This window comes from Coenobita brevimanus, chromosome 38 (genome assembly GCF_032717465.1).
Source record: "Coenobita brevimanus isolate Jiangsu-jjx chromosome 38, ASM3271746v2, whole genome shotgun sequence".
Lineage (NCBI taxonomy): Eukaryota > Metazoa > Arthropoda > Malacostraca > Decapoda > Coenobitidae > Coenobita > Coenobita brevimanus.
This window is the reverse complement of record NC_136991.1, coordinates 50,473,881-50,499,468: the sequence shown is the minus strand read 5'-3', so window position 1 is coordinate 50,499,468 and position 25,588 is coordinate 50,473,881. Positions and strand designations below refer to the sequence as shown.

The 25,588-nt window shown below is 40.6% G+C and overlaps 1 protein-coding gene and 1 long non-coding RNA gene across 2 annotated transcripts; one reads left to right on the top strand and one right to left on the bottom strand.

The window, feature by feature from the left end:
• Positions 1-355: 355 nt before the first annotated feature.
• LOC145396466 (peroxisomal ATPase PEX6-like) lies at positions 356-9,551 on the bottom strand. The gene is made up of 10 exons (XM_080269841.1): positions 8,176-9,551; positions 7,781-7,904; positions 7,169-7,388; positions 6,074-6,174; positions 5,210-5,374; positions 3,369-3,515; positions 2,749-2,857; positions 2,202-2,318; positions 1,728-1,805; positions 356-967 (listed from the first exon to the last, which is right to left on the bottom strand). Exons 1-10 carry the CDS (start codon positions 9,472-9,474, stop codon positions 676-678), a joined length of 2,652 nt encoding a protein of 883 aa, XP_080125967.1. The 5' UTR covers positions 9,475-9,551; the 3' UTR covers positions 356-675.
• A 3,439-nt stretch (positions 9,552-12,990) lies between these two features.
• LOC145396465 (uncharacterized) lies at positions 12,991-25,040 on the top strand. Its single transcript, XR_013896785.1, has 5 exons — positions 12,991-13,095; positions 13,437-13,620; positions 18,451-18,611; positions 18,810-19,034; positions 24,884-25,040. It is a non-coding gene; the product is annotated as an uncharacterized LOC145396465 (long non-coding RNA).
• Positions 25,041-25,588: the final 548 nt, after the last annotated feature.

Below are 25,588 nucleotides of genomic sequence, written 5' to 3'. Positions count from 1 at the left end.
TAACACCACTCATCATCATACCTTCATTCTAACTATACTTCTTTCACTTTAACCTGGCCTATATTTTCATCGTTCTGTAGCTTATTTCACACAACTGAGTGGCAGAACAGGTAATCCTATGGTTCTGTGCTCTTTCCAAAGCACTTCCTCATGACTAACTTCATATTCTAGAGTTATCATACTTGCAGCATTTAAGATGGAGAAATGTCAATTTTAGGCCAAGTTAGAGTAAAACAAGTACAGTACACTGTAAATTTTCCTCACATTCACATTAGTTAACACATCTAAAAACATCTCCATGATTATACTGAGGAGGTGGAAAAAGAATGAAAGCACCTAGTAAAACATTCTCCTTTATCATAGGAGATAGGAGGCTGCTTGTAACGCAAGTAGTGAATAACCATCTTGTTCTCCAGCTTCCAGTTTGTTATCTGCACTCCATATTTTTCACAATCCCCTTGATGTAATGCAGCCTCCCACACCACAACACACTTACTCACCTCACTGTCACAACACAGACAGTCCTTCACCACAGGCACAGCCTCAACAAAAAGATTTCTTGGAGTAGTCACCTGAAGTGTCTGATCTCCTGCAGTCTCCTGGGTTTACATAAAGACTGGAGCTATACTAATCTTTTTCACAGCTCTCCATTTTCTATTCCATCCGCCCAGCACATTACCTCTGCGTCTGCTTTTCAAGACTCTTGTAATGTGCGAGTTCCCTTGGGCTCACAGATGGCACTAGGTTCTTCACTGCTTTCTCAAAATCCCTCTCCTCCACCTCAAATTCTTCTTCAGCTTCATCTGCTACCTTCCCTTCCCTTTCTCTTCTGTCTATCTGGTCAATAGCCCGACGGATGGCAGAATACAGAGCATCGGAGCATAAGGCATGGAGATCTGCTCCAGTCAAAGTGAGTGGAAGGAGTTCAGCAATGCGGTGGAGGGAGACTGAAGAGGCAAGGGGCATTCTGTAGGGGAACGATGCAGTTATATTTGGCTGTAATAAAATACTACAGCACAAAACTAAACATCCTCCTCCTAGTCATCCAAATCTCTTTCGCAGTAGATGATTTTCCTACTTAACAGATTTTAAAATATATTTTGAAGAAAAATTATGGCATGCTAACTCCCAGAATAAACACACTCTTTTTACCTGCTTTAAAAGACATAATCCATATGAGATTGGCATGTACTTCCTGCATCTCGTGGTTGGAAAAACTGCAACTTAAACCATCACCAGACCAACACTAGCTAACCTTCAACCATCATTTTCACACTGTCCCATCAACCATCACAACTCATCATGTTCACTCCTCTCCACCCACCCCACTCTACTTGTATCCAATATATCGAGGGAAATCTGTCATTTACATTTTCCTACTGCTGATGCTGTCCAAAAGTCATCATCACATGGTGTACTTGTCTCATCTTATCTCACCACTCACATCATCTAAGTCCGTCCCAAACTCTTTCTTCCACTGCATTTATCATCTGCTTCCCTACCTTTGCGTTACCATATAAAGTATAAATGCCTACCCAAAATGCCCATCTCCACAGCATATACTTTGTCAAGCATGACCCACCACCTAACACTATCCCAGTCCATCTTGTTTACGCCTCTCTACCCATCCTAACCATTTCTGGTGCAGTGTGCACCAAAAATAAATAAAACAAGTCCACTGGATTCAAGATGTTAATAAAACACTTGAAATGAGGAATAAAACTCACTTGGATGTAACAGCCTTGAGAATCTTAACCTGCCCTTCTCTGTCCTCACACACTCCTAAGAACACCAACTTCTCAAATCTGAAACACAATGCAGAGAAGAGGGAAGAATTTGCTTGTTTTGCTAAGGGTGCTGGGAACACCAGGTCTGTTTAACAATATTACATACAGCATAACATCATCCTCACCTCATTTCTCAGTTTTCAGGAGCAAGGCATTAAGCACCATAATTATAGTAGATGCTGTCCAATTCTTACAATATACAAGTCTCCACAAGTAAATTATTATCACAGACTGTTCTATTTTTACAATTTTATCACTTTTAATTTTTACTCTAGTTTGGTTGTGAAGAATATGGTGGCTGTGTGATTGAAAAGAACATACATGTAATTATATACACAACTCTTAAAGCTTAGATGAGTTTTTTGGTACATCTCTTAAACAATTTGCACACATCAGACCAGATCTGTGCCTCACCTCCCAGGCCTGAGCAAAGCCGGGTCCAGCAGGTCAGGTCGGTTAGTGGCTGCCAGAACAAACACATCCGCCCCACTGGAGACTCCATCAAGTTCCGCTAAGAGTGCAGACACGATCCTGCAAATTTACTGTATATAAAGTCTGTCTGCAATTAAAGTCTATGATGTGTGTAGGCAAAATGCTAAGCTACTTTTAGTGAAACATGCAAGACATGTTCCTAGTTTATGACTAAAAGGTTTAAAGCATTATCATACTGTATAGTTTAAAAAAGCTCTAATGCTGTTGCATGTGTTAGTCATGGTTATCTGACAGCGGCTCTCCATACTGCTCAATCTGTAGCAGCCTCTCTTAACCCTAAGGACACACACACCTCCTCCCAACTCTTTTTTTTCTTTTTCTTTCTTTTTTCCTTTTTTCTTTTTCTTTCCTTATTTTTGGGGGGTGGGGGTCAGCCTCTTGCAACTTCACACCCAACATTCAAACTTTTCAGCCTCTGCACCCAGTTGCCATCCTCCATCCTCCATCAGCATAATGAAATAATGCTCACCTGTCCATAACTCCTCCAGAATCACCTGAACGTCCTCTATTTGGGGCCAGTGAGTCCAGTTCATCAAAGAAAATAACACACGGAGCAGCTGCCCTGGCTCTGCTGAACACTGTGGAGGGAGAGGATATATATAACAGTATAATCTGACATCATAAATATTGTCCATGAAGATATTTGTACCAGTATAATTATGCAGTATATATATTGACTGTGATTGTGAATTTATTATCACTGTATTCGTCTAGCCTTAATTGTTCTCAGTCTTGCAGGTCTAATATCAGGTCCCTACACTACACATGCAGTAAAATGGGATTGGATGTTACCATTTTACTAAGTCCTCTGCTAGAATTTTTTCATCTCTTCATTCCTCTGTTTCACCAAGTATCATCTTACAGTCACATACAGTACTTATTTCCTCCCTTTGGAGCTGCAGTCTCGAACTAAATATTTTATCTTTTCCCCACAACATTCTGCACTAATGTACCAACACCTATTCCTTTATTTTTTCATTCCCTCCACACCCTACTTCTTACTCCTTTCACCTTCCCCACTTGGTCCCTTCCTCCACAGCCTACACCTTATTCTTCTCCCCCTCCCTCTCTGTCCCCAACTTATCTCACCTTGCCTGACATTCTCCTCACTCTGCCCGACATACATATTGAGCAATTCTGGGCCTTTGACAGACATGAAGTTCAGTCCACACTCGGTGGCCACAGCCTTCGCCAATAGAGTCTTGCCAGTGCCAGGTGGACCATACAGCAACACACCTGCCATGGGATATTAAAGTGATTTACCAGAACGCTACAAGGTACTCAGGATACGATTTGCCATCCAGTACCATCCTACTCTTCCATCTCAGGTACTGTACTTATATTTTATTAAGGTACAATAGGCAACACTGAAAAGGTAACAATTATTCTAACCATTCTCTACTCAATGCCTGATCCAGAAAAAAGAATGGAAGAGCATAAAAGTGGGAGAATCCTCACCAATATGCCAAATGAAATGGGTCAGACAATCATTCACACATCATTCATGCTTCCAGACACCAGAAAGATATGTGCAATACTTCATCCAAGCAACATGACCCCCTGTCAGTTCCCTAGTCTCATCAACTCTCTTGCAAGATAATTTTTTCAGGCATTAAGAAAATTATATTCAAGGCTGCAAATGTGTACAGTATCCATATGTATTGGATGCAGTAGTCAGCTTTATCTCTGTTTAGTGTATCAAATGTTAAAATCCATAAGCTATTTAAAGATATACTGTAACAGCCAGTTTCTTGAAAGCCTAAATGCAAGAGTAAATGTTTCAACTTTCATCTTTCATTGCACATCTTGACCAGTTAGTGATGAATCAGTGCCATATTCCATAGTCAACTTATAGCTTTATTTGTGAAAAACCTGTAAAGTAAAGCAGGTTAATTGAGGAATCCCTGTATTTTGTTCTAAATCAGTTTATGTACATTAGCAGTAAGTCGGTCTTTTCCATGTCTCTGAATCAGTAACCATAAAAAAACGACCATCCCTTCATTGCCCTACTGTAGTCCAAATCATTAATTCACCATCATCATTCCACCTCTTATTTTCCTAGCCACAGGTGGGGTAAGATATGGTCTAGGAAGCAGGGGAGGGAAAAAAAAAAACATGATAGTGGGATAACAAACCCACAGCATACCCAACAAAATAGGCCATACAGTCATTCAGTCACTCTTTCTACTTTTAAATAAGTCATAATCTATCTATCTATCTATTGCCATACACCTTAATCCCATAAGGGATGGCCACAAACAAATCGCCTCGATACCGTCCTGTCCCCTGCCATTTCACTGCCCTGATTCAGCTCACACACACCCTCTCTCATATACCTCTCCACTCCGCCTCCCCCTCCTTCTCCCCCCCATCTACCTCACTCACATACACTCTCCTCATCAGTCTCTTGCTCTCCATCCTCTCCACATGGCCAAGTCTTAATTATAATATAATTACTAATAATAATAGTAATAATAATATTAAATAATAATCTGTCATTCTAATCTATCTTAGCCAGATGCCTTAATTCAGTATGGGGTGGCTATTTGTCTTTGAGTTAATTGTTTTATGGGGAGGGGCACTAACCCTCCACCAACCCACTTGCTGATGTGTATGGAACATGTATGGGTTGGTTATATGGTTACCATCCAGCACTGTAAATGGTTTCCTGGCTTACAGGAGACCACCAGGTTTGTCATTCAATGTAAAGCCACCTGAAAAGGAAAGAAGAGTAATAAAATGTAACAGGAAAGATGGGAGATAGAGGAAAAGAGGAGGGCAGACACAAAAAGAATGGTAAAGGTGAAGGAGGAAGTAGCCAGCACTACATCAAGTGTGTGGATGATGGTTGCCACCACCTACCACTCAAAACATAACATTCGTAAATGAATAGTAAATGCTGTTCCCAAAGTAAACCCAATGCCACTGACCTGAACGCCGCAATTTGCTGGACACAAGTGCCGGGTGTTTTAAAGGAAGTTGTATGGTGTTGACAATTTCTCTCTTGGCCTCCTCCAACCCCCCAACCTCCCCCCACCTCACCTGTGGGATGCGTGGGGCTCCCAGAGCATCACTACGGCTCCCCTGCAGCTCATCTGGTTCAGGTGCAAGGCAGTCATGTCAAATATAAGCATTCCTCACTAAGGGCCTAGGACACATCCAGGTAAAAATTTACCAATCAACTGGTAATCTGCATGCTTCGGCCTTATGGTTTAGTTGTAAGCACAAATACAGGTACATTGATATTTTACTTCAAAGCAACCTACAGTACAGTAATTCATGAATATATTTATATGAAAATGGTCATTAATTAACCTGCAGTTTACCAATGACTGCTAATGCAGTTGTCATGGCAGATAATTTTCATTAAATAATTTAACAATGAAGCATCTCAAAAAACTTTACAGCAGTGCTAAGTGTAAGTGAGGAATAGCTGTAGAGGTACTAGTGTTGATATAAGAAACATGCTTATATATTCATTCCATGAGACATCACATCAACGCTAGAATTTTCTAGCATGTGATTGATTTACCCATATTGAAATAGTACAGACCATTTGAAGAGACCTACAAATAAGGAACCCAACATGTATCACATGTAAAATCTGTCAGTCTAAAGATCATATTTTCCCATGGCCGCCTCAGGTTATAAAATATGTATCATAATATGTAATCATACAGTATTTTTAATATACTCTAAAAAAAGCATCCATTTCAGAGCCAGTTATGTTATAAATTCAATGCTTTCTCAGGAAAAAAAAAATCTTGGGGATGAGATACATTATACACACATACCCAGTGCATTTAGTAAATCAGTGTGCGTTAAGGTCAGCTGTCTACTGGGGAAGACTTCTGTCCTCTCTCTCTCTGTCTCACATACACGCAACAAACACTGTCTGTCCAGGAAGAAAACTCTGATTAGCCTACCAAACTAGTTCCTGCCATTCATTTTTAAAGTAGACGATCACACCAACAGTTTTACTTTACAGGGATTGATGATGGATGTGTTCTAATATATTAGTTTTTTCCATACAAATGGTATGCACTGTGCTGTAAACTGGGGGACATTGGTAACAGGCAGATACAGTAGGGGTAGAGTGGGTTGTGTGGGCTTGAAGCTAATACTGATAAGTAATGGCAACTACTGTATATACAAAGACAAAATTTATGTATAAAACAGGTCTGCTGTGGAACTGTTTTCCTCTGTCTGTACAGTATTTCTTTTTGCCCATGACCTCCAGTCTCTTAAACACAATGAGTCCAGCCATTTTGAAATGAATGGCTTTTGAATATGGATTTCTAGCTTTTGGTTTCTTCTTCCTTGCATTAAAAAAAAAAAAAAAAAAAAAAATCTGGTAAGACATTGCTCTGTTCTGCCTGGAAAGTGAAGTTTCATTGGAAAGTATGAAAGTTACTGGAGTGACCCCTTGAAGCATAGTGCCCTGCTGGTTTATCTGAAAGGATATGGTGACTACCTGATCGTTACAATGCTTGTGGTATGTAATGTTGGGTGGGTGGTGTGCACAATAATTCATTAGAGCACACAGTTTTTCGTGTTTTGCCTTTGCATTAGGGAGATGTGTACCAAAAGAACTGTGTGTGTGAGCTGGGTATTGTTCTGGGATAGTCAACTGTGCCTTCCAGTTCAAATTGTACATCAATGAAAATATTTAATATTCTTGATGTATGCAGTTCATAATTGTGGTTATTGGTCTTCTTTTACTTGTTTGAAGTTTTCCACATTTTCATGATATTCAGAGGACTGGAAGTCAAGATCCAATAAAGAATCATGATATATTGGTACGAATCCTCTGTACCATATACTGTATTCTGTTTTGTATATCTTCCCATCTACAGTCTTATTGTTCCTATACAACACAGTGCCCTCACCTCTGAGCAGCATGTAAAAGTGCCTCAAAGTCCCCTAGAGTGTATCCTGCTGTACGCTGGGCTAGGGGCTGAATCTGAGGCCTATCCAACATGTGGCTTCTTTCTGTGGGTGTCAGTCTGTCACTGGTGTGTGAGAGGAGCCACGTCAACATTGCCCCACGCTGGGCAGGGTCTGGCGCACCCACCCTTTCCTGGTGACTCCATACACTCCACAGGTCATCTGGGGAGCATGTTCCACTTCCTGGCTTTTAACTTTGCTTGAACTTGTTACGTAACACATATCACAAGACAAGTACTGCGACACTAAAACAAAAACTGCTACAGTACTGTACAATCTTAAATTCATTATCATCATCAACCAGACCTCCTTTCCCACCCTCCAGAGGGCCAGGAAAAATTTGAGTGAACATAAAACACTGACATAAATTACTGTATTACCATATAACTGTTAACCAACTACATTTTCTAATACTGCTGTAATATCTGAGGTACGGTAAATGTATGTGCTGTACTGTAGTACAGTAAAACATACCATACTTATGTATCGTAGCTTCAACTTATTTTCCAACAACCATAATTCCCACTCAGAGAAGGTGTTAAGTGACAGCACACCTGAGACACTCTTGCGGTCAGGTGCAGTGGCCAAGAGGAAGACTCGTGGTTCCAGTTGGGACAGCTTCACTACTTCTTCTCTCAGTGTTGACACCACTCGCACATCCTCCTGTCCCTCACGATTCTGAATAAATAATCCGCAGTGAAAGACATTCAGCTTTCAATCATATGGTCAAGGATATCAGTTCACAGTCGTGACTGGCATCTCCATCTTATGATATGTGCAGATGTTGAAGTGTTCCATCTAAGTCAGTACAGTACATACAGAGGACTGTTACAGTATAGAAGACAAATTCTATCCATGGAACTTCCTCCCTATTGCAAAAGTATGAGATAACTGAGATTCTAAATGTTTATCTACAAAATATACCATATGTGCCAACATCCTCACACACTTTTGAGATGCAATGGACATTAAGGAGTGCCAGGATGCAGGGTCCCTGTGCAGAAGCTCGTACAAATGTCTGCCGCAGTCTGGCCTCTGTGCCCCCACTGGTGTCCCCCTTCAGCATCCAGCAGTTGGCCCACACCACACCCAGCCCGAGGGATGATGCAGTCAGTCGGATTACTTCTTTCTTGCCACTCCCAGGAGGACCCAGGAGTAGAATAGTTGCAGTGGTGGTGATGTTATGCTTATATTTTGGTGACAATGTTGACTTATCCCCTTTTTCTCGAGGTTTATTACTAACTTTGGCTTGTGCTACATTATCAGAAACTTTAACCCTACTTCTCTGCCTTCTGATTCCTTTTGGAGTGCTTGGAACATGATTTGCTGTGGCACTGACTAAGGGTGGAACTTTTTGCTTTCTCTCAAGCAGTTCTGTTTGAAGAATAGCTTTAACTTTGGAAATGGTTTCTTTTAAAAGTGGTGGGATGTCTACTTCTCCCTTGCCATCAAAGTTTTCAGAAATGACAGGAAGAAGGCAGTGTGTAGTGCCTAAGAGATACAAGTCCGTTGCCCTGGCAGTTACTTGGACACACTGCCTGGTCTCTCTTTCTGATGTACCTTTCACCTTAGTCACTTTTATGAACACATATTTGGGAGGAATTAAAGAATTTCCAGGGGTGAAATCATAAGCTATGTGGCTGGGCACTGGGAGAACAATCACATCACCCTCTGCTACGATCTTGGGTACCCTGAAGTAATCTTTCAGCAGGGATTCTATTTCCACTCCACATCGATACTTGGCTGATTCAATGGCTTTCACATGAACTTCACTAGCAGTCTGAGGTAAATGCGGAGAAGTATTGAAATCTTCACCCTTTACCGGTATTCCACTTCCTTGTATATTATCCCAGAGTGTCACAACTCTCCTTACAGGCTCTGACAGTTCTGAAAGTCCATTACTGAGGAATCCCACTAAAACCTGTACATTTTCACCATTAACATTCTGCTGGACATTATGGTACAGTACAGGGGACATAAGACAGCATTCATTTTCTACATCTGGGCACACAACTACTCTGATCCACCTCTTCCACCCACTTTTCATATCGCCATAATCTCTGTTCCACTTTCCACCTTCCCCCTCACAGTGGAATACAGCTTCATACCATTGTCCACCATAAAGTTCTAGAGTAAGAGATTGTTTGGGACTTACTAGAACCAGAGCATTGATGTCAAGTTCACAGTTCTGTGCACTTTCTAATTTATTATTCATTTCATTCACTGATATCCTGCGAGCCTTTAGCATATGTGGGGATCTCCTGTACTTTCTCTGCTTTGTACAGTATATGAGAGGGTTTGCTATATGTGGTCTTGTGAGTTTAATAAGAAAACAGGCATAAATCAGTGTTCGTAAATGAGTTGCCAGTGCTGATATGGGTATGTTTCCCTCCATGATTAATCTGAAAATAAAAATGAACCTATGTAAGTACAGTACAGTGTATCTTCCTCCATGAAAAGATACTTTACTACCAGAACTTTGGCTGTATTGACCTCTGTGAACCTACTGAACAACATTTAAATACTGTACTATATCTCACACTGAAGGTCGAATTTTCAAGGTGACTCAGCCGTCAGATCAAACGAAAGGTAAATGAAATATGACTATTATTTTTTTCTGTTCTGCAGATTATTACTGATTGAAAATATTTATCTATATAGCATCAAGGTACACAGTATAAGCCCATATGATATAAAACTCAGATAAAAGTGTGAGTGTATAATTCCAAAAGATCTTAATGAACAAGATTTGGTGCTGTATAAAGTCAACTAGTCTCCCTTTCAAACACTGGCTACATCAGATTTTTGGTTATACCTTCAACCCCTCCCCCCAGTTTGTCTAACACATCAAGGATGTAATTTATTTTGTTATTATTGGATGATGAATGGAAAAAAAAAAAATTATCTACAAATGTACTGGTAGGCTGAAAGAGAAAAGTTATTTATGAACTGAGCATTTCTGAATGGATTATCTAAGATGACTGAACTTCCTGAAGCCCAATAAAACTATCTGGCATTACTGGCCAAAATAAAATCCCAAAATGCAACATTGCCCCTGAACAGGTTAATTAGGGTAAGCTTAACCCTGTGATGTATTGTTCAGATATTTTCCTCAATCACTGGCTGGATTAAATCATTTCTCCCCCATCAGAAGTATAGGAACCTGGGGCTAGGCTAATCAGTCCCAGAATAAAAGCTGGGGGTGACCAGTGTTGCTTACCCCCAATACGCACTGTTGGCAACAAACTCAACCACTCCTCGGATTTAAATCATTATGACTTCCATCCAGTTGGAACATCTTAACTCACTGGAACATCAGGCATCATTTGGATACCCCTTATGGTTACCACTCATTGTGGATTACAGGTCATTTGACTTGACACTCAATTATTGAACCCATCATAAACAACTTGATATTAGTTTGAATAAACAATGTTTAAACAATACCACTTCTGACTGTATTGTAACCTACGATAACCATCAGGGGTAGATGGTTTTGTTTGCACATAAATTTAATGTCATGCGATATTCTCAAGTTATGACAAACCCATGAGTTAATGAATACTATCTATCTATCTATCTATTGCCAGACGCCTCAATCCCGTTCGGGGTGGCCACAAACAAAACGCCTCCACGTCAACCTGTCCCCCGCCATTTCACTGCCGTTCCCAACTCACACCCCCCTCTCATATACCTCTCCACCCCATCTCTCCATCTCATCCTCGGCCTCCCCCTCCCTCTCCCCTCCTCCAACTCACATATACTCTCTTCGTCAGTCTTTCACCCTCCATCGTCTCCACATGGCCAAACCACCTCAGTGTATTCCCCCTAACGCTTCCTATCACATCCACATCCACACCACAACGCTCCTTTTTATCCTCATTTGTCAGCCTATCTCTCCGTGTGACTCCACAGGCTCCTCTTACGATGAAACGCTCAGACGACAGATCGGTCATAATCATGAAGGTTCTTGGTAAATTGTAAAAATGGTCGGATATACATATTACATGTCACCATATTTACATGACACACACAATATTCCTTGCACTGGTACACAGTTACTTCAGGAACTGTAAATAACACATGAAACAGGTTATTATCAGCCTTACGGCTATGGGTCCTTCACACGATCCCGATTTCTGTTAGATATATTTCATTGATGTTCAAGGCTCTGTCCCTCTACTTTTGAATCTCATACAAATTATAATAGATTCCTAAAGACAAGCGCTTTTAAAGTGTTGGCTTTTTAGGATACTTGCCATTTAACTCAAAACTCTCAAAGTGATAGTTTAGTAGGATAAGCGACGTAAATATTCCCACCCGTTTCCCCGTCACAAATTCCCCCATCAAAATATGAATGATACCCTGTGCGAAATTTTTGCATGAGGTTAATGGTGTGGATGTGTGTATGCGGCCTTCATGGATTTGGAGAAAGCATATGACAGGGTAGATAGACAAGAAATTGGAAAGTATTAGGAAAATTTGGAGTAAATAGGAAGTCGTTGAACGCCGTGAACTATGGTGAAGAGTATGTATGAGGATTGAGGGGGTCTAAGGCTGCAGTGCGTGTGGATACTGGATAGTGAACTGAGTGAATTCTTTTGTTGGAAGGTTGGATTGAAATAAGGATGTGCTATGTCCCTATGGTTGTTCGGTCTGTATATGGATGGGGTTATAAAAGAGGTACAGGAAGGTAGGACAGTGGTTTTTGGAGCGACCCTAATGAGAGAGGGCAGTTGTTTGCAAATGATACTATGGTGTTAAGACGAAGGGGAACTGCAAGGCTTGGTGGATGAGTTTGGGAGAGTGTGAGAAATGGAATCAGTGAATGTAGGGAAGAGTAAAGTTAAGGTCTACGAGAGAAATGAAGCCACTGTGTACAGTGAGGCTGGATGAGGAGGAAATGGAAAATATGAGTGAGTTTAAGTACATGGGTAGTGTGATGAGTAAGGATGGAAGTTTAAGAAGGTGAAATGCTTGAAAGGGTACAACAGGGAAGAAAGTTTGCTGGTTCTCTGAAAACAGTGATGAGGAACAGGGAACTGAGCATGGAAGTAAAAAAGTCGCTGAATGACAGTATTGCGGTACCAACCCTAACGTATGCAAGTCAAGCTTGGACCATATTTGAAGGACACGAGTCAAAAGTGAGAGCAGTGGAGAGGAGCATGTGGAGTGACGTAGAGAGACAGACTGACAAATGAGGAAGTGAAAGAACGTTGTGGTGTGGATGTGGATATGATAGAAAGCCTTAGGAGGAATACATTGAGGTCGTTTGGCCATGTGGAGAGGATGGAGAGCGAGAGACTAGCGAGGAGAGAGGTGGAGTGGGGGAGAGGGAGTGGGAGGCCGATGAGATGAGGGGATGGAGGGGAGAGGTATATGAGAGAGGGAGGTGTGAGCTGGGAGCAGGGCAGTGAAATGGCTTTGGACACGGCGACATGGAGGCTATTTGTTTGTGGCCACCCTTTACGGGATTGAGGCGTCTGGCAATAGATAGATAGAGTATTGTATGGTGCAGACGAAAATCTAGGTAATTTTAAGGTGAACGTGATATATTGACGTTATATATGACCCTTATCACAAGTTTTATGAGGTAAGATAATAATGGAATCACTTTAGAACTGCGGTAGTGCATCCGGCTCAGTGAACGATCGATAAACGCAGTGGTGTGTGTGACGGAGGGATTAGAGAAGAGATTCCGATCCTTTCATAGACTCAAGTGTGATCGTCTTTTCAGCAGACGTATAAATACTGAAAGTAAACAGTAAGGAGGACGGCGTGTGCTATAATGCCAGTGAAATTCACGTGTATACACACTGAATGGTTGCATTTTTCGTATTGTGGAAGATATAGATACTATTACATTAAGGTATGTCATGTATTGTGATTATGTGACTAAGGTGAAATGTGAGAATGGTTGGCAGTATGCTGTATCCCCCAATCTCGAGTGTGTCGGGTGACCACTTTGGCCGGCATTAGTATATTTGATAGCGGTAGTACGAGATAAACGCATATATTAGGGTGCACAGGATTAGAGGATTCTTGCAATGGTAAGATGGATAAAATTAGGCATCAGATTAATGTGGTGTAAGAAGTGAAGATACCCAGTGAGGACCTTAAGCTGGTGGGAACTAGGAATACTAGGTTATACAACACTTATATTCTTTTAGCCTTTCACAAAGCTCTAATTTTGTTTTTCCTTTTTGGCAGGGTGTTCTGAGTAAGTGCCGATTCAAAAGCCACACCTCAGTGAACCAGCAATGACCCTTACACGAAGACCTCTGACCGATATTCAAAACTGTTGGCCAAGATGGGCCGTGCAGAGTAGTGAAGGATTTTATCACCACCTCTTGAAAACATGGCAGTGCCTGTGCATTTCTTCTAGTTGAGATGGGTAAGGAGTTTCTTTTTCTGCTCTTTTTGTTATTTTTCTTTTGTATGCTACGGTACACACTGTAGTGCTGTCACCCTCGATAACTTCGTGACCCCATTATTGTGGAATTTTAATTCCTCAAAGAATGAATTTTTACTTTCAGGCAGACACAATTTTGTAGATAAAAGGATATTCTGATTTTTTTGTGTGGTTCATGTGATTTTGACTCATTTTTGGAATTGCCTCGTTTCCCTGTTTTTCCTTCCACCTCCATCCCTCTATTGAACGTGGGAACCCGTGCAGAGAAATGAAGCTCTTTCACATGAAAACGATGGCTAAGATCAAATGAATTGCGTAACAGATCAGAAAATCCGTGTTTTATCCGAACCTAACCAAATCTGACTGAACCCGAGGGTGTGCCATTGCTTCTCAGACCCCTCATAGCATTAATGTAAACTCATCTAACTCAATCAAACTGCATGAAGAAAAATGAGACAATGAAGCTGGCAGTTTTGAGCATTATCTAACTTCATAAAACTAAGGAAATGGTAAAGGAAAAGGTTGTTGTTACGGGAGCCGACACAAACTGCAAAAAGATGCCATCGCTCGCCAGATAACTTAATGTTAAGTGCAAAAGTGGGGTCAACTTGAATTACCCTCTGTTATACAATTTTTGTGTTACTTTACTGAAAGTAGGATATTTATTGATTTATCTACATATAATACTGGAGAAAAAAATGGTTTCTTTATCAGAATACAATAGAAGTGGAAGGTTGCGTCCATCTCAGTTAGGAGACAGCCTACATACGATTATTGTGTTGCCTAAGTATTGACACTATCGTGTTTTTAGGTGGTGAATGTACATTTGTAAGGAAAAATGGTAAATGAATATAACGAAATTGTATCTTACATAACAAATGAAGGAAATATGGTACTTAAACAACCAAGGATCATGTGAACTCACTGAGCTCATATGGAGGCGCTTTCTCATGGGTAGCGTGGCATAGTTTGTGTGCCTGCCGCCAGTGGCCCTGGGTGGCGCTGATGATGTTTATACACTACACCTGTCTCCCTTGCCTTTTGAAATCAGCCGATAAATCTAGAAAATATAGTGCTGTGATCGACTGCGCAGCTATTATATATGTGGAAAAATAGATTGTAGCAGAACTGAGACGTTTTCTCAAAGCAAGAGGAATACCGTGCCTTTAAAAATTAGGGTTGCTGATCTCGGCCACCTAAGATTTCGACCGTACAGTTCTTACTAGTATTAAGTGTATAATGGATAGAATCATGTCAGGATTTGCCAAATGAAAGATTACGATCTTTGGAAACTGTATGATAAATTTTTCCAACAGCTGAGATTCATAACACTTGATAAAAATGTGCTGAATGCAAAAATACACAATAAGCTTTCATGGCTTTTAGTAAACTCTGTGGAGAACTTCTCAGCTTAAATTTCACGTAGAGCATCAGTAAAATATCTAAGACGAAAATAATACTGGTATAATGCTTTATGCATGAGTAATAATCCCGATAGGAATTTTTTTAAAGGAAGGTACACCAACTCTGAGTGGTTAGCGACCCCACGCTATTTAGTGATCCGGCGAGCATTGGCAACTTTCAGGAATTTGCGGGGGCTCCCATTGATTAGAGGAACCCAGAGAAAAATAAAGCTGTGTACTGTGTGTTTGACATTTGTGAAAGAAATACAGCACACTCTCGTTATACAATCACTATAGTGGACACTCATTTGCTTATGAGATCAGTGAGACTTTATTTTATTTATTAATTATTTTTTTATTTATTTATTCATTTTGTGGTATGGTAGGTGGTTGTGCTCATCATCCACTCACTCGATGTAGTGCTGCTGTTGGGCGTCTGCCCTTTCCTCTCCTCCATCCTTTTTTCCTTCCATCCCCTTGTCTTCCTTTCCTTCATTCTTTCCTTGTCCTTCTGCCTATGGGTAACTTTACACTCCTTCTTCTGTCTTTCTTTCCTTCATTCTTTCCTCTTCCTTCTGCCTGTGGGTGACTCTACACTGAGTGACAAGCCAAATGGTTTCCTGTACACTAGGGAACCATTTACTACGCTGGGTGGTAGCCATATAACCAAATTCTGGCACCTGGTGGTTTAATGGGTAATTACGGCGCTCCAATCGGATTGAGCCGGTGAAGGTTTATGCCCAAGGGGTGGTTGGGATTGATTGCTCATGTAAGTTTGAGGAGGCAGTGAACATGATTGTGTGCAACACATATTGTAGGAAAAGAGAAAGTAGATAGATTACATTCGAGTCTGGGGGAAATAGTAGCCAGATTGACTATTTCCTGGTTAGGAGGGCTGATAGGAGGTTGGTGAGGGATGTTAAAGTTATAGGGAGTGAGGAGTATGCGCAGCAACACACGTTATTGATTTGTGACGTGGTGCTTAAGGAGCAGATGATGAAAAAGAGGACCTATGCACCTAGGAGGAAAATATGGAAGTTGAGAAAACAAGCAGTAAGGGATGCCTTCTATAGCGAGATGAGTAGAGTGGTGGCTGAACAGAGCTGTTGACAGAAGTGTTAATGAACTGTACAGAGCTTTCAAGAACAGTCTCCTGAGAGTTACTGATTCAGTCTGTTGATGGACAAGGGGCCCCCCAAGACATAAGTAACTTGGTGGTGGGATGAGAGTGTAGAAGCTGCAGTTAAGGGAAAAAGAAGGCTTTTCCAGGAATGGAAAAGGGTTTTTAACAAAGAGGAATACTTGGCTGCCAAGCATGGGACTAGAAAAGAGATTTACAGGGCAGAATCTGAGTCCGAGACTTTTATTTGATAACCTAAATAGTGTAGAAAGGAAGAATATGATATTTAAGGTGGCAAGTCAGATGAAAAGGGAAAACTGGGATATCATAGGTGAGCAGTGTGTGTAGAATGATGATGGAAAGGTAGTGGTGACCAATGGGGATGTTAAAGACACCTGGAGAGGGTATTACAACCGGTTGTTGAATGAGGAGCTTGAATGGAACAGGGAAGGTTTGAAGCCAGTGGATCCAGTTTTTGGCCCTTGGCCTTTGATTGATGCTGCTAATGTGTGCAGGGTGGGGAAGGCAGCAGGTGTATCTGGGTTGACTGCTGAAATGCTGAAAGCCTCAGGAGATATAGGAGTGGGGTTAGTTACTGACTTAATAAATATGGTTATATATGAGTGTCTTGTCCCAGATCATTGGCAGAGGGGTGTAATAGTATATTTGTACAAGTGGAAGGGTGATGCCCAGGAAAGAGGAAGTTATAGAGACAATGGTTTTGGACCAGGTAATGAAGGTAATGAAGAGAGTTCTAGAAGGTATAATTAGAGAAAGAGTGAATATTGATGAGATGCAATTTGGGTTTATGCCAGGCAATGGGACCACTGATGCCATATTCGTTGTTCGACAGTTTCTGGAAAAATATATAGGAAAGAAAAGGGATCTTTACTTTGTTTTTGTTGATTTGGAGAAGGCTTTGACAGAGTCCCTTGGGAGGTGGTGAAGTGGACAATAAGGAAACTTGGGATTGAGGAGTGGCTGGTTAGGGTGGTTATGGCTATGTATGTGGGTGTTTGCACTCAGGCAGAGGTGAATGGAGATTAGAGTGATGAGTTTTCCATGAATATTGATGTGCATCAGGGGTCAATCTTGAGCCCCTTGTTGTTTATTGTGGTATGTGAAGCCCTGTCACAGGACTTCAGAAATGGACTCACGTGGGAGATGTTGTATGCCGATGATTTGGTGTTGATTGCAGAGAATGAAAGGGAGGCGGAGGAAAGATTTAGGAAGTGGAGAGATGACACAGGGGCCTATGAGTGAATGCACATAAAACAAAAGTGATGGTATGGCTGGTGGTAGTATTGTCAAAGAGGAGGGAGAGTGGCCATGTGTGATTTGTCACAAGGGCCTGGGAAGTAATTCAGTCTTCTGCAGTGTGTCAAGCATGAAAGAATTGATTTTGCTGGTGAGTCTCTTGAGTGTGTGGAAGAGTTTTGTCATTTGGGAGACATGTTATGTGCTGGAGGTGGGGCTGGAGCCAGCTCTGTGGCCAGAGTGAGAAGTGATTTGAAGAAGTTCAGAGGGCTGTTGCCTCTCCTGACATTGAGAGGGCTCTCCCTCCATGCCAAGGGATCTTTGTTTGTGATATGTGTTAGGAGTGTAATGCTTATGGTAGAGAGACCTGGGCAGTAAAGGAAGAGGATATTTGCGGCCTCAGACATGCAGAACTGACAATGATTAGGTGGATGTGCAGTGCATCCTTGAGTGTGAGGCCTTGGGGGGGCTAGGTTAACAATGAGAGAATTGAGAGGTAGGATGGTACTGGAGTGTATTGGTGTTGTGATGAAGAGAGGTAGATTGAGATGGCTGGGGCATGTGGAGAGGATGGGGGATGATAATTGGGTGCGGAAAATGAAAAGTGTTAATGTTAGGTGTTGTGAGAGGTGGACCGGTAAAGACTTGGGAAGAGGTCCTTGAGTGTGACCTCCAGGATAAGGGACTGAATAGGGAAGCTGCCAGAGATCGAGCAGCATGGAGGGCTGCCATTAGGTGACCAAGGCTGGCATGCAAGCATCTTGGAGCCTTTAGAAAAATAAATTGCAGTGAAAACCAAGAAACAGTGTGCATCAAAACGTGCTGAGTGAAATAAGGTATTCTTGCCAGCAAACTAGGAGAGTTCACTGTCTAACCAAATCTCTCCCAGTAAATAGGACCATAATGTTAAAGGTTTACACTTTATTTTTGTATTATCATTATTTCATTTTTCTGTACTTGCATAATACGTGAACAGGAACTCTAGATAGATGGGCACATGGCATGCTTTCCTTAGATTGATCCTTTTCACAGGCTGATATGTGAAGGCATCAACCTGGGATGGAAGGCGCCAAGAAGAAGGCTGCAAATCGTGGCTGAAATGTGTCAGTCATTTTTGTCGGGAGATACTGAATGGGGGAGGAGTTGTTGCCTTGACACTTGCATGAGGGAACCTTCGTGGATGGAGTGAGAAGGTGAGTGAAGTTTACACCGTGCAGCATTTACCCTGAGTAAGTGAGTGAGTGGGAATTGCAAGGCTTAATGAGTAAAATATTGATGATGATGACTTCTGTATTTTTTTCCATTTTGTGGATCATAACTATTCCATGTATAACAGTGAGAATAGAATTGAAGATGACAATGATGATACTGGTAAGGATTTTTGTCGGCAGATGGAGGAGTGGATCCCAAATCTCATCTTGCCATCTTGTTCTGATGTCAAGATTTGCTGGGATGTGGTGGAACATGCTGACCGCCAATACATCAGACTGGAAGATAGTAAAAACCATTATTCTGCGTCGGACTGACTTGGGCTGCTGCTGCTGATGGATGGAATTGCGAGAAATCTGTCAGCACTAAAACCATCTGCGTCCATTCATCTCACTGTGATGTTAAAGGTAAACCAAATTGCTTTTTCAAATGCTATGTAGATGCAGGCCTGGTCAGTCAACCACACCTCAAGAATTTTTATATGCCAGGTATGTCACTCTAGCAAGGGTCCATATGGTACATCATTTTAGCACCCTAAGAGTTTTCAGGCATAAGATTCTTCACAAGTTTAGCAAAGGTCCATATAATCCCACATGTCTAGTGTTTCTGTATGTGTGAGAATTAAGGTCATTTTTCTTGGTAGCACTGGAGTCTTTGTTGCATCTCTTCTTTAGTGATTTAGCATACTACATGATGATGACATTTTTTCATGTGTGCTGTTTATACCATCTTACTGCTTTATCAGCATAGCCTGCAGCAATATCATCATCATCGTCATCATCATCGCCCATAGCTACTTCTTTTCCTACCCTTGGATGGGAGGATGAGGTAGAGTGTAGAGAGCCTGAAGAAAAAAAAAAAAGGAAGAAGAAGAAGAAAGAAATGGAGAAAATAATTAAGTCAGTATAGTTGAATGGGCCACACTCACAGTTCAAGCCCTTGACTTCAGTAACATCAGTCAGCATAGTAGTATTTGCAACCCCAGGCTCATTTGAATATGAACCCTTCCTCTGCAGTCAGCCATCCTCCATTTGGGGATTTAGAGGAAATTGAGGAATGTTTGTTTAACAAGGCATGGAAGCCACCCGGTTTTTTCATAGCATAAAAGAGGATGTTGAGATGTAATCTAATCTGATATAAAAATAACTCCATGTTTCCACCTAAAGAATTCCTGTATTGGGGTTGGCCATTGTACGACGGATATTCTCAATGTACTGGAAGATAAATCAAGAGCCAAAACCAGCTAATTACTTCCCAAAAATTGCTGGAAGCTGGCGGGGAAAAAACAGTAATTTGAGATATGTTGCTAATACGATTTGTAACAATTTGAGAGTCTCTGCTTGGATTTTGACTCTATGTACAGTCACTTGGATAGAAGATCTTATCATATGCAGGATAAATAACTAAAGAAGAGAGCTTATGAAATCTCCAAAGGCACTTAGAATGTGACCTTGAGTAGTATAGGTGTTAGGATCATATTAAAACTGAGTGTGTGAAAGTGTGGACAAGCTCATAGTGTTTGACAGTTAATTCTGAAGCAGGAGACCATGATTGAACATCTGACTGTTCTATTTTGTTGCTGACTACACTCTAATATTGGGTCCAGGCTGATTACATCTGACAGTTACGGGTGTCCCCTAAATGTGATGGTACAACATGTCTGGCCTTTCTGTATCATTGCTGACTGCATTCTGTAAGGTGGGATACAGGATAAGCACATCTAACAACTAGAAAGCATTCAGAAAGGGCATGTCTTCACCAGTGTCAGTGTAATTCATGGTTTACCGTATAGAGCAACCTTCATGCAGCCTCACTGGGAGGGTTATTTAATTCAACAGTCATAGTCTTCCCTGTTAAGCAGTCAGAAAGAAGGTGTACCCCCACGGACACCAGTAAAATATATGTTTTACTCCTGCATCTGGATCCACCTCAAAATCTGAGCAAATTCTTGACCCAGTGCCCACATATCCACCCGATTTTGTTGAAATCCGACAACAGCTTTTTGATATAACAGTATCATGTCCACAGACAGACAGACAGACTTGAATGAATACATACCCTTCTCCAACTTTGTTAAGAGAAGTAATTACAGGTGTTCCATAAATGACCATAAGAAATTAGGGACTTACACCATCATACACTCAGTTTTAGAGCGGTCAGTCCAGATTTTGACAGTAAATTCCCAGACTCCTAGTTATTATCTTTTTGTTTTCATTGAGCTGGGGAAAAAGTGCTTTAAATACAGGGTGATCAAAATAAGTTATTGATTTTATGGACCCCCCCTCTCCCCCCCAATGTAGTTGATTCAGGGTAACCCACTGTACCATACCCTACCTTTCTCTGTCTTACCTTTGCTTACTTACCCTGCCCTACTTTACCTGACTCTTACCTACCTGACCTTACCTTACCCTGTCTGTCTGACCTACCCAGCCCAAGCTTACCTTACCTTGCCCTAACCCTACCCTACCTTACCTTACCCTTCCATACCTTACCCTACCTTACCCTTCCTTTCCATACGTTACCTGACCGGATTTAACCCCACCTCACCGTACCTCACCTAATTGTATTATACCTTACCCTGCTTAACATACCCTTCTGTATCTAACCTTCCCTACCATATGTTACCCCCTCCAACGTTGCCTTACCGTATCCTACCCTACCCTACCCTACCTTACCATACCTTACCATACCTTACCCTACCTTACTTTACCTTACCTTACCTTACATTATCATACCTTACCCTACCCTACCCTACCCTGCCCAGAAATCATGTAAGTGATAACATTCTTGATCCCCCTGTTTTGAGATTTTTAGGAGATTTAATGAAACAGAAGCTTGACCAGAATTATTAGAGATAGATTTGATTTGACTATAATTTTATTGAGGTTAGATAGATTTAATTGGACTAGAATTTTATTGAGGTTAGATAGATTTAATTGGAGTAGAATTTTTAGAGGTTAGAGAGAATTGTTTTATATTTTCTATGTCTCTTTATTATGTGTATTTGTGCATTTCTTATTTATATTTGTATGTATTATGAGGTCACATGGAATAAACTGCATATGTGCATGTCATCAGTATGCTGTTAGTGAATAAAATCAAGGTATACATTCACCCTTGAAAATGTGCATCTTGTATGAGTGAGCAAGCTTGTTGATGTTATTATTTTAGCTAAAAGAATTGTGCCATCCCACTTGCCTGATATTATTGCATGCTGTGATATTTTGGAGAACACCATAGTCTATCTATCTATCTCTATCTATTGCCAGACGCCTCAGTCCCGTTTGGGGTGGCCACAAACAAATCGCCTCCAAGTCGCCCTGTCCCCCGCCATTTCACTCCCCTGCTCCCAACTCACACCCCCCTCTCTCATATACCTCTCCACCCCATCCCTCCATCTCATCCTCGGCCTCCCCCTCCCTCTTTCCCCCTCCACCTCACTCACATAGTGCATGCCTAATATTAATAAAACTTTGAAATTTTTAAGAAAGTGCTATTCCACTTGCCTGATATTAATGCACACTTTGACAGTTTGAAGAAAACCACTTTGTGAAACCCATAACTTTTCGAAAAGTTTTCAGACATTGTGTGTTGATGTGCAGTAGCTTAATAATTTCCGAGACAACTTAGTTTGGTGCTCAGTGTGGCACATTTTGGCCCTTTCACAGCAGTATTGTGTTGCATATTGAGAAAGCTGAGTTTACTAACTTATTACCATACTTTGTCATAAGCTTCTCAGCAGTGTGCATATATCCACTGTAGCTTAATAGTTTCAGGGATAAGACAGTTTTGGTAGTTTGGTTTGGTTTTTTCAGCCTTATGGTGGCAAGTTTTGAGAAACGTGATATGTAATACCTACTACCCCTTAAGTTATCCATTGATTTCCATACATCCAATAACGCTTTTATAGTTTCCCTGATAACAATTTAGGTGCTGTGCTCTACCACCCAACTACATGTCTAATAGTGTTCTCTCTGGCTTGCTTTGCTCATTCATTCAGTCAGTCATATGGCTAAAGAATATATGCTAAGAAGTCTCCTACTGTCACCAGATTATGATCTTTCGTATGCAGTCAGTTCCATGTGGCCATGTATCTTTTCGTACTGGGAGCGCTCACAAAAAAACTTATGATAACTTTTCTCTCATAACTATACACGTTTCACATTAACTTGGCCTAAAATTGCCTTCTATCCATTGTGAATGCTGATTTTTAACATCAGATAAACACTAGAATGTGGTTCTAATGGTGTGAGAAGGATGTAGAGCCTTAATGTTATCTTTTTTTGCCATTGAGCTGTAACTACAGATTATCACTAAAATCCGGTATCAGGAAATAGGCGTCCACACAACAGATGTGAGATGTTCCAGAGTGAGGAGGATTGTATTTTGTGCTTTTTCAGGCTACATTTGACTCTTTTTGAAAACTAATGACACACTGGAAGGCAATTCTTATGACATTTTCAGAGTATGATGTCCCATGCTTGGTGTAATAGCTGAGAGAAAAAATACATTTTCATTGCTTTGTTCTTGCCTAGTGAAAATGCTTTGAGCATTTTTGGCTGTAATTGGCTCCTTTGGAGTACAAGTTTGGTATCAGTGAAAGACGCTTGTTATTGCATAGTTATGACACTTTCAGAATGGTACAGCCTGTCATGATATGGTTCCATAGCTGAGAAGAAAAGGAAATTTTGGTAGTTCTTAAGCAGGAAACTTTTACAAGCCATATGGGACGAGAATTTTACACATTTCAGCCTGAGTACTTTAGTGTTCTCACTCACTCTGCTTATGCAAAATGTTATCACAAAGTGATGTGGAAAGAATGTACAGCCATTGTGCTGTATTGTGTATTTCTACACTAAGCTACGTGAAACAAGTTGCAAATGACAAAAATCTGGGCCAAGTTAAAGTGAAAGAAATAAGCAATATTTTTGCTAGAAGAACAAGATAGAAGGGAGAGTCTGTGCCCTCAATTCCTTGTACTTCCAGCAAAAACTCAATAAGAGTTACGATGTAAATTGATCATAAGTTTGTTTGCGAATCAGCACACATTTACGGCCTCATGTCATACAGGGCGGTCCATGTATTACGCATCTTAGTTAAGGGGATGGCTAAAATATCTGTACCCTTTGTTTTTCCCCTGCATCATTTTCTACTCCCGTAACGCTTTTCATGATTAGTGTTTCTGCGATTTCATGTCCATTGATTACATAGACCTTTTCATGCTTTGTGTTATGATATCTGTTTTTCCATATCCATTAATTGTATAACCCCATTTATGTTTAGTGGTAAAGTATTTGTTTTTTAATGTCCATTGATTGCATGGTTGATTATTAGTTTTGTGAAGCAGCCAAATCATCATTGCTCTTCTCGTAATCAGACCGCTGTCCCCATAATATTAGAAGAGTGTAATATATGGACCGCCCTGTATTAATTACAAGCCAGCATTGATTCGATTAATCAGAAAGTAGTCATTTTATGGGCAACATCATCCAATCAATTCAGTGTTTTGGTATATATATTTGTTTTAGGTAATAATAAGAAAGTAATTTGTAAGTCAGAGCTATCATTGCTGTTATGAATGTCCACAGGATTATTCATAAAGTAATTAATTGATGCCTCATTCTTGTATCATTGGTATCTACTAAGCATCGCAAAATTTTGCTAAGTCCAAAAATTTGCTTTTGGTAATATTCAGCAGCAGCTTTCAGATCCAAGATGGCCACAGTTCTTTAATATTGGTATCTAAGAATTTGAAAACATTTTCTAAGTCGAGAAATTCACTCGTTGTATTATTAGGTGGCATCTCAAAATTATACTAAGTCCAAAAATTTGCCCATAAAAATACTAGCTGGCAACTTTCAGTTTCAAGATGGCCGTCCATGTGTGTTGATGCTGTGAGCCTGGTTGGTACAGCTGCAGACAAAAATACTGCTCCACATTTTAAGTCCATGAATTATGAAACTCGAAAGAAATATTCGGAAAGGTTTGTTATGCTTGAAGATAGCCTCACTGGGTTTCAGAAGTCACTGCTCACTTCCTGGCTAATTATTGTTTATGAAGTGGATCAGTATTTATGTCTGCAACTGTACTCTGCTCCCACTTGCTGCGTTTTCCTCCACGTCCTCTCCAAAACTCCCCCACGCCTTTTCCCTTCCTGTCTCGCCCTGCTGCATGTAATGGTGAGGGAGGAAGGGGAAAGGGGTGGGGAATTTTTGGAGTGTGCCTATTATTTTGTTAACATTTTTTAATGTTTCAGGTTGTCTCCGGACACTCTTCAGATTATGAAAGGCTCGACGTGAAACCTGGTTCCATTAATCTCTGCAATAGACTTAGGTACATTTTAGAAGGCCTGAAAACCCAATTTTTAGGCTATTTTTTGCCATTTTATTCTGAAAATTGCTCATTTTTGTAGTTTGGTGGTATTTATTTTCTTTAATAAAATATATAAAAATACGTAAAATGAAAATATAGTAATGTGTTTGGTTTATGAATTTCCATTGAATAAATTTTTTTTTTTTTTTTTTTAGTTTGAGTTTTTTTCATAATATTGTCTTGAAATATTTCAGTCTTCAATATACTAAGTTATGCATAGGTATTATAATAATTCCTGTTAACCAGATTTAAGGTAAACAAACTGCATACAAATATATGTTAAGGAAACAAGACAATAAATTTCATTTTTTTATTGCGTTTTAAAAAGGGAATACATTAAAAATGAATACAAAGGTAGAAACATCTGGTAAAAGCAGATGAGCGCTCTTCTCCTTCACTCGGCATGGGACCACAGCCAGAGTTCTTCGCCATCACTCAGCATGGGACCACAGCCAGTGTTCTCCACCTTCACTCGACAGGGGACCACAGCCAGAGTTCTTTGCCATCACTCAGCAGGGGACAGGTTTTCATTCACCAGAATCCTCAGCAGTCCTCAGGAAAAAAAATCCCTAGTTGATTGCCAGGATAG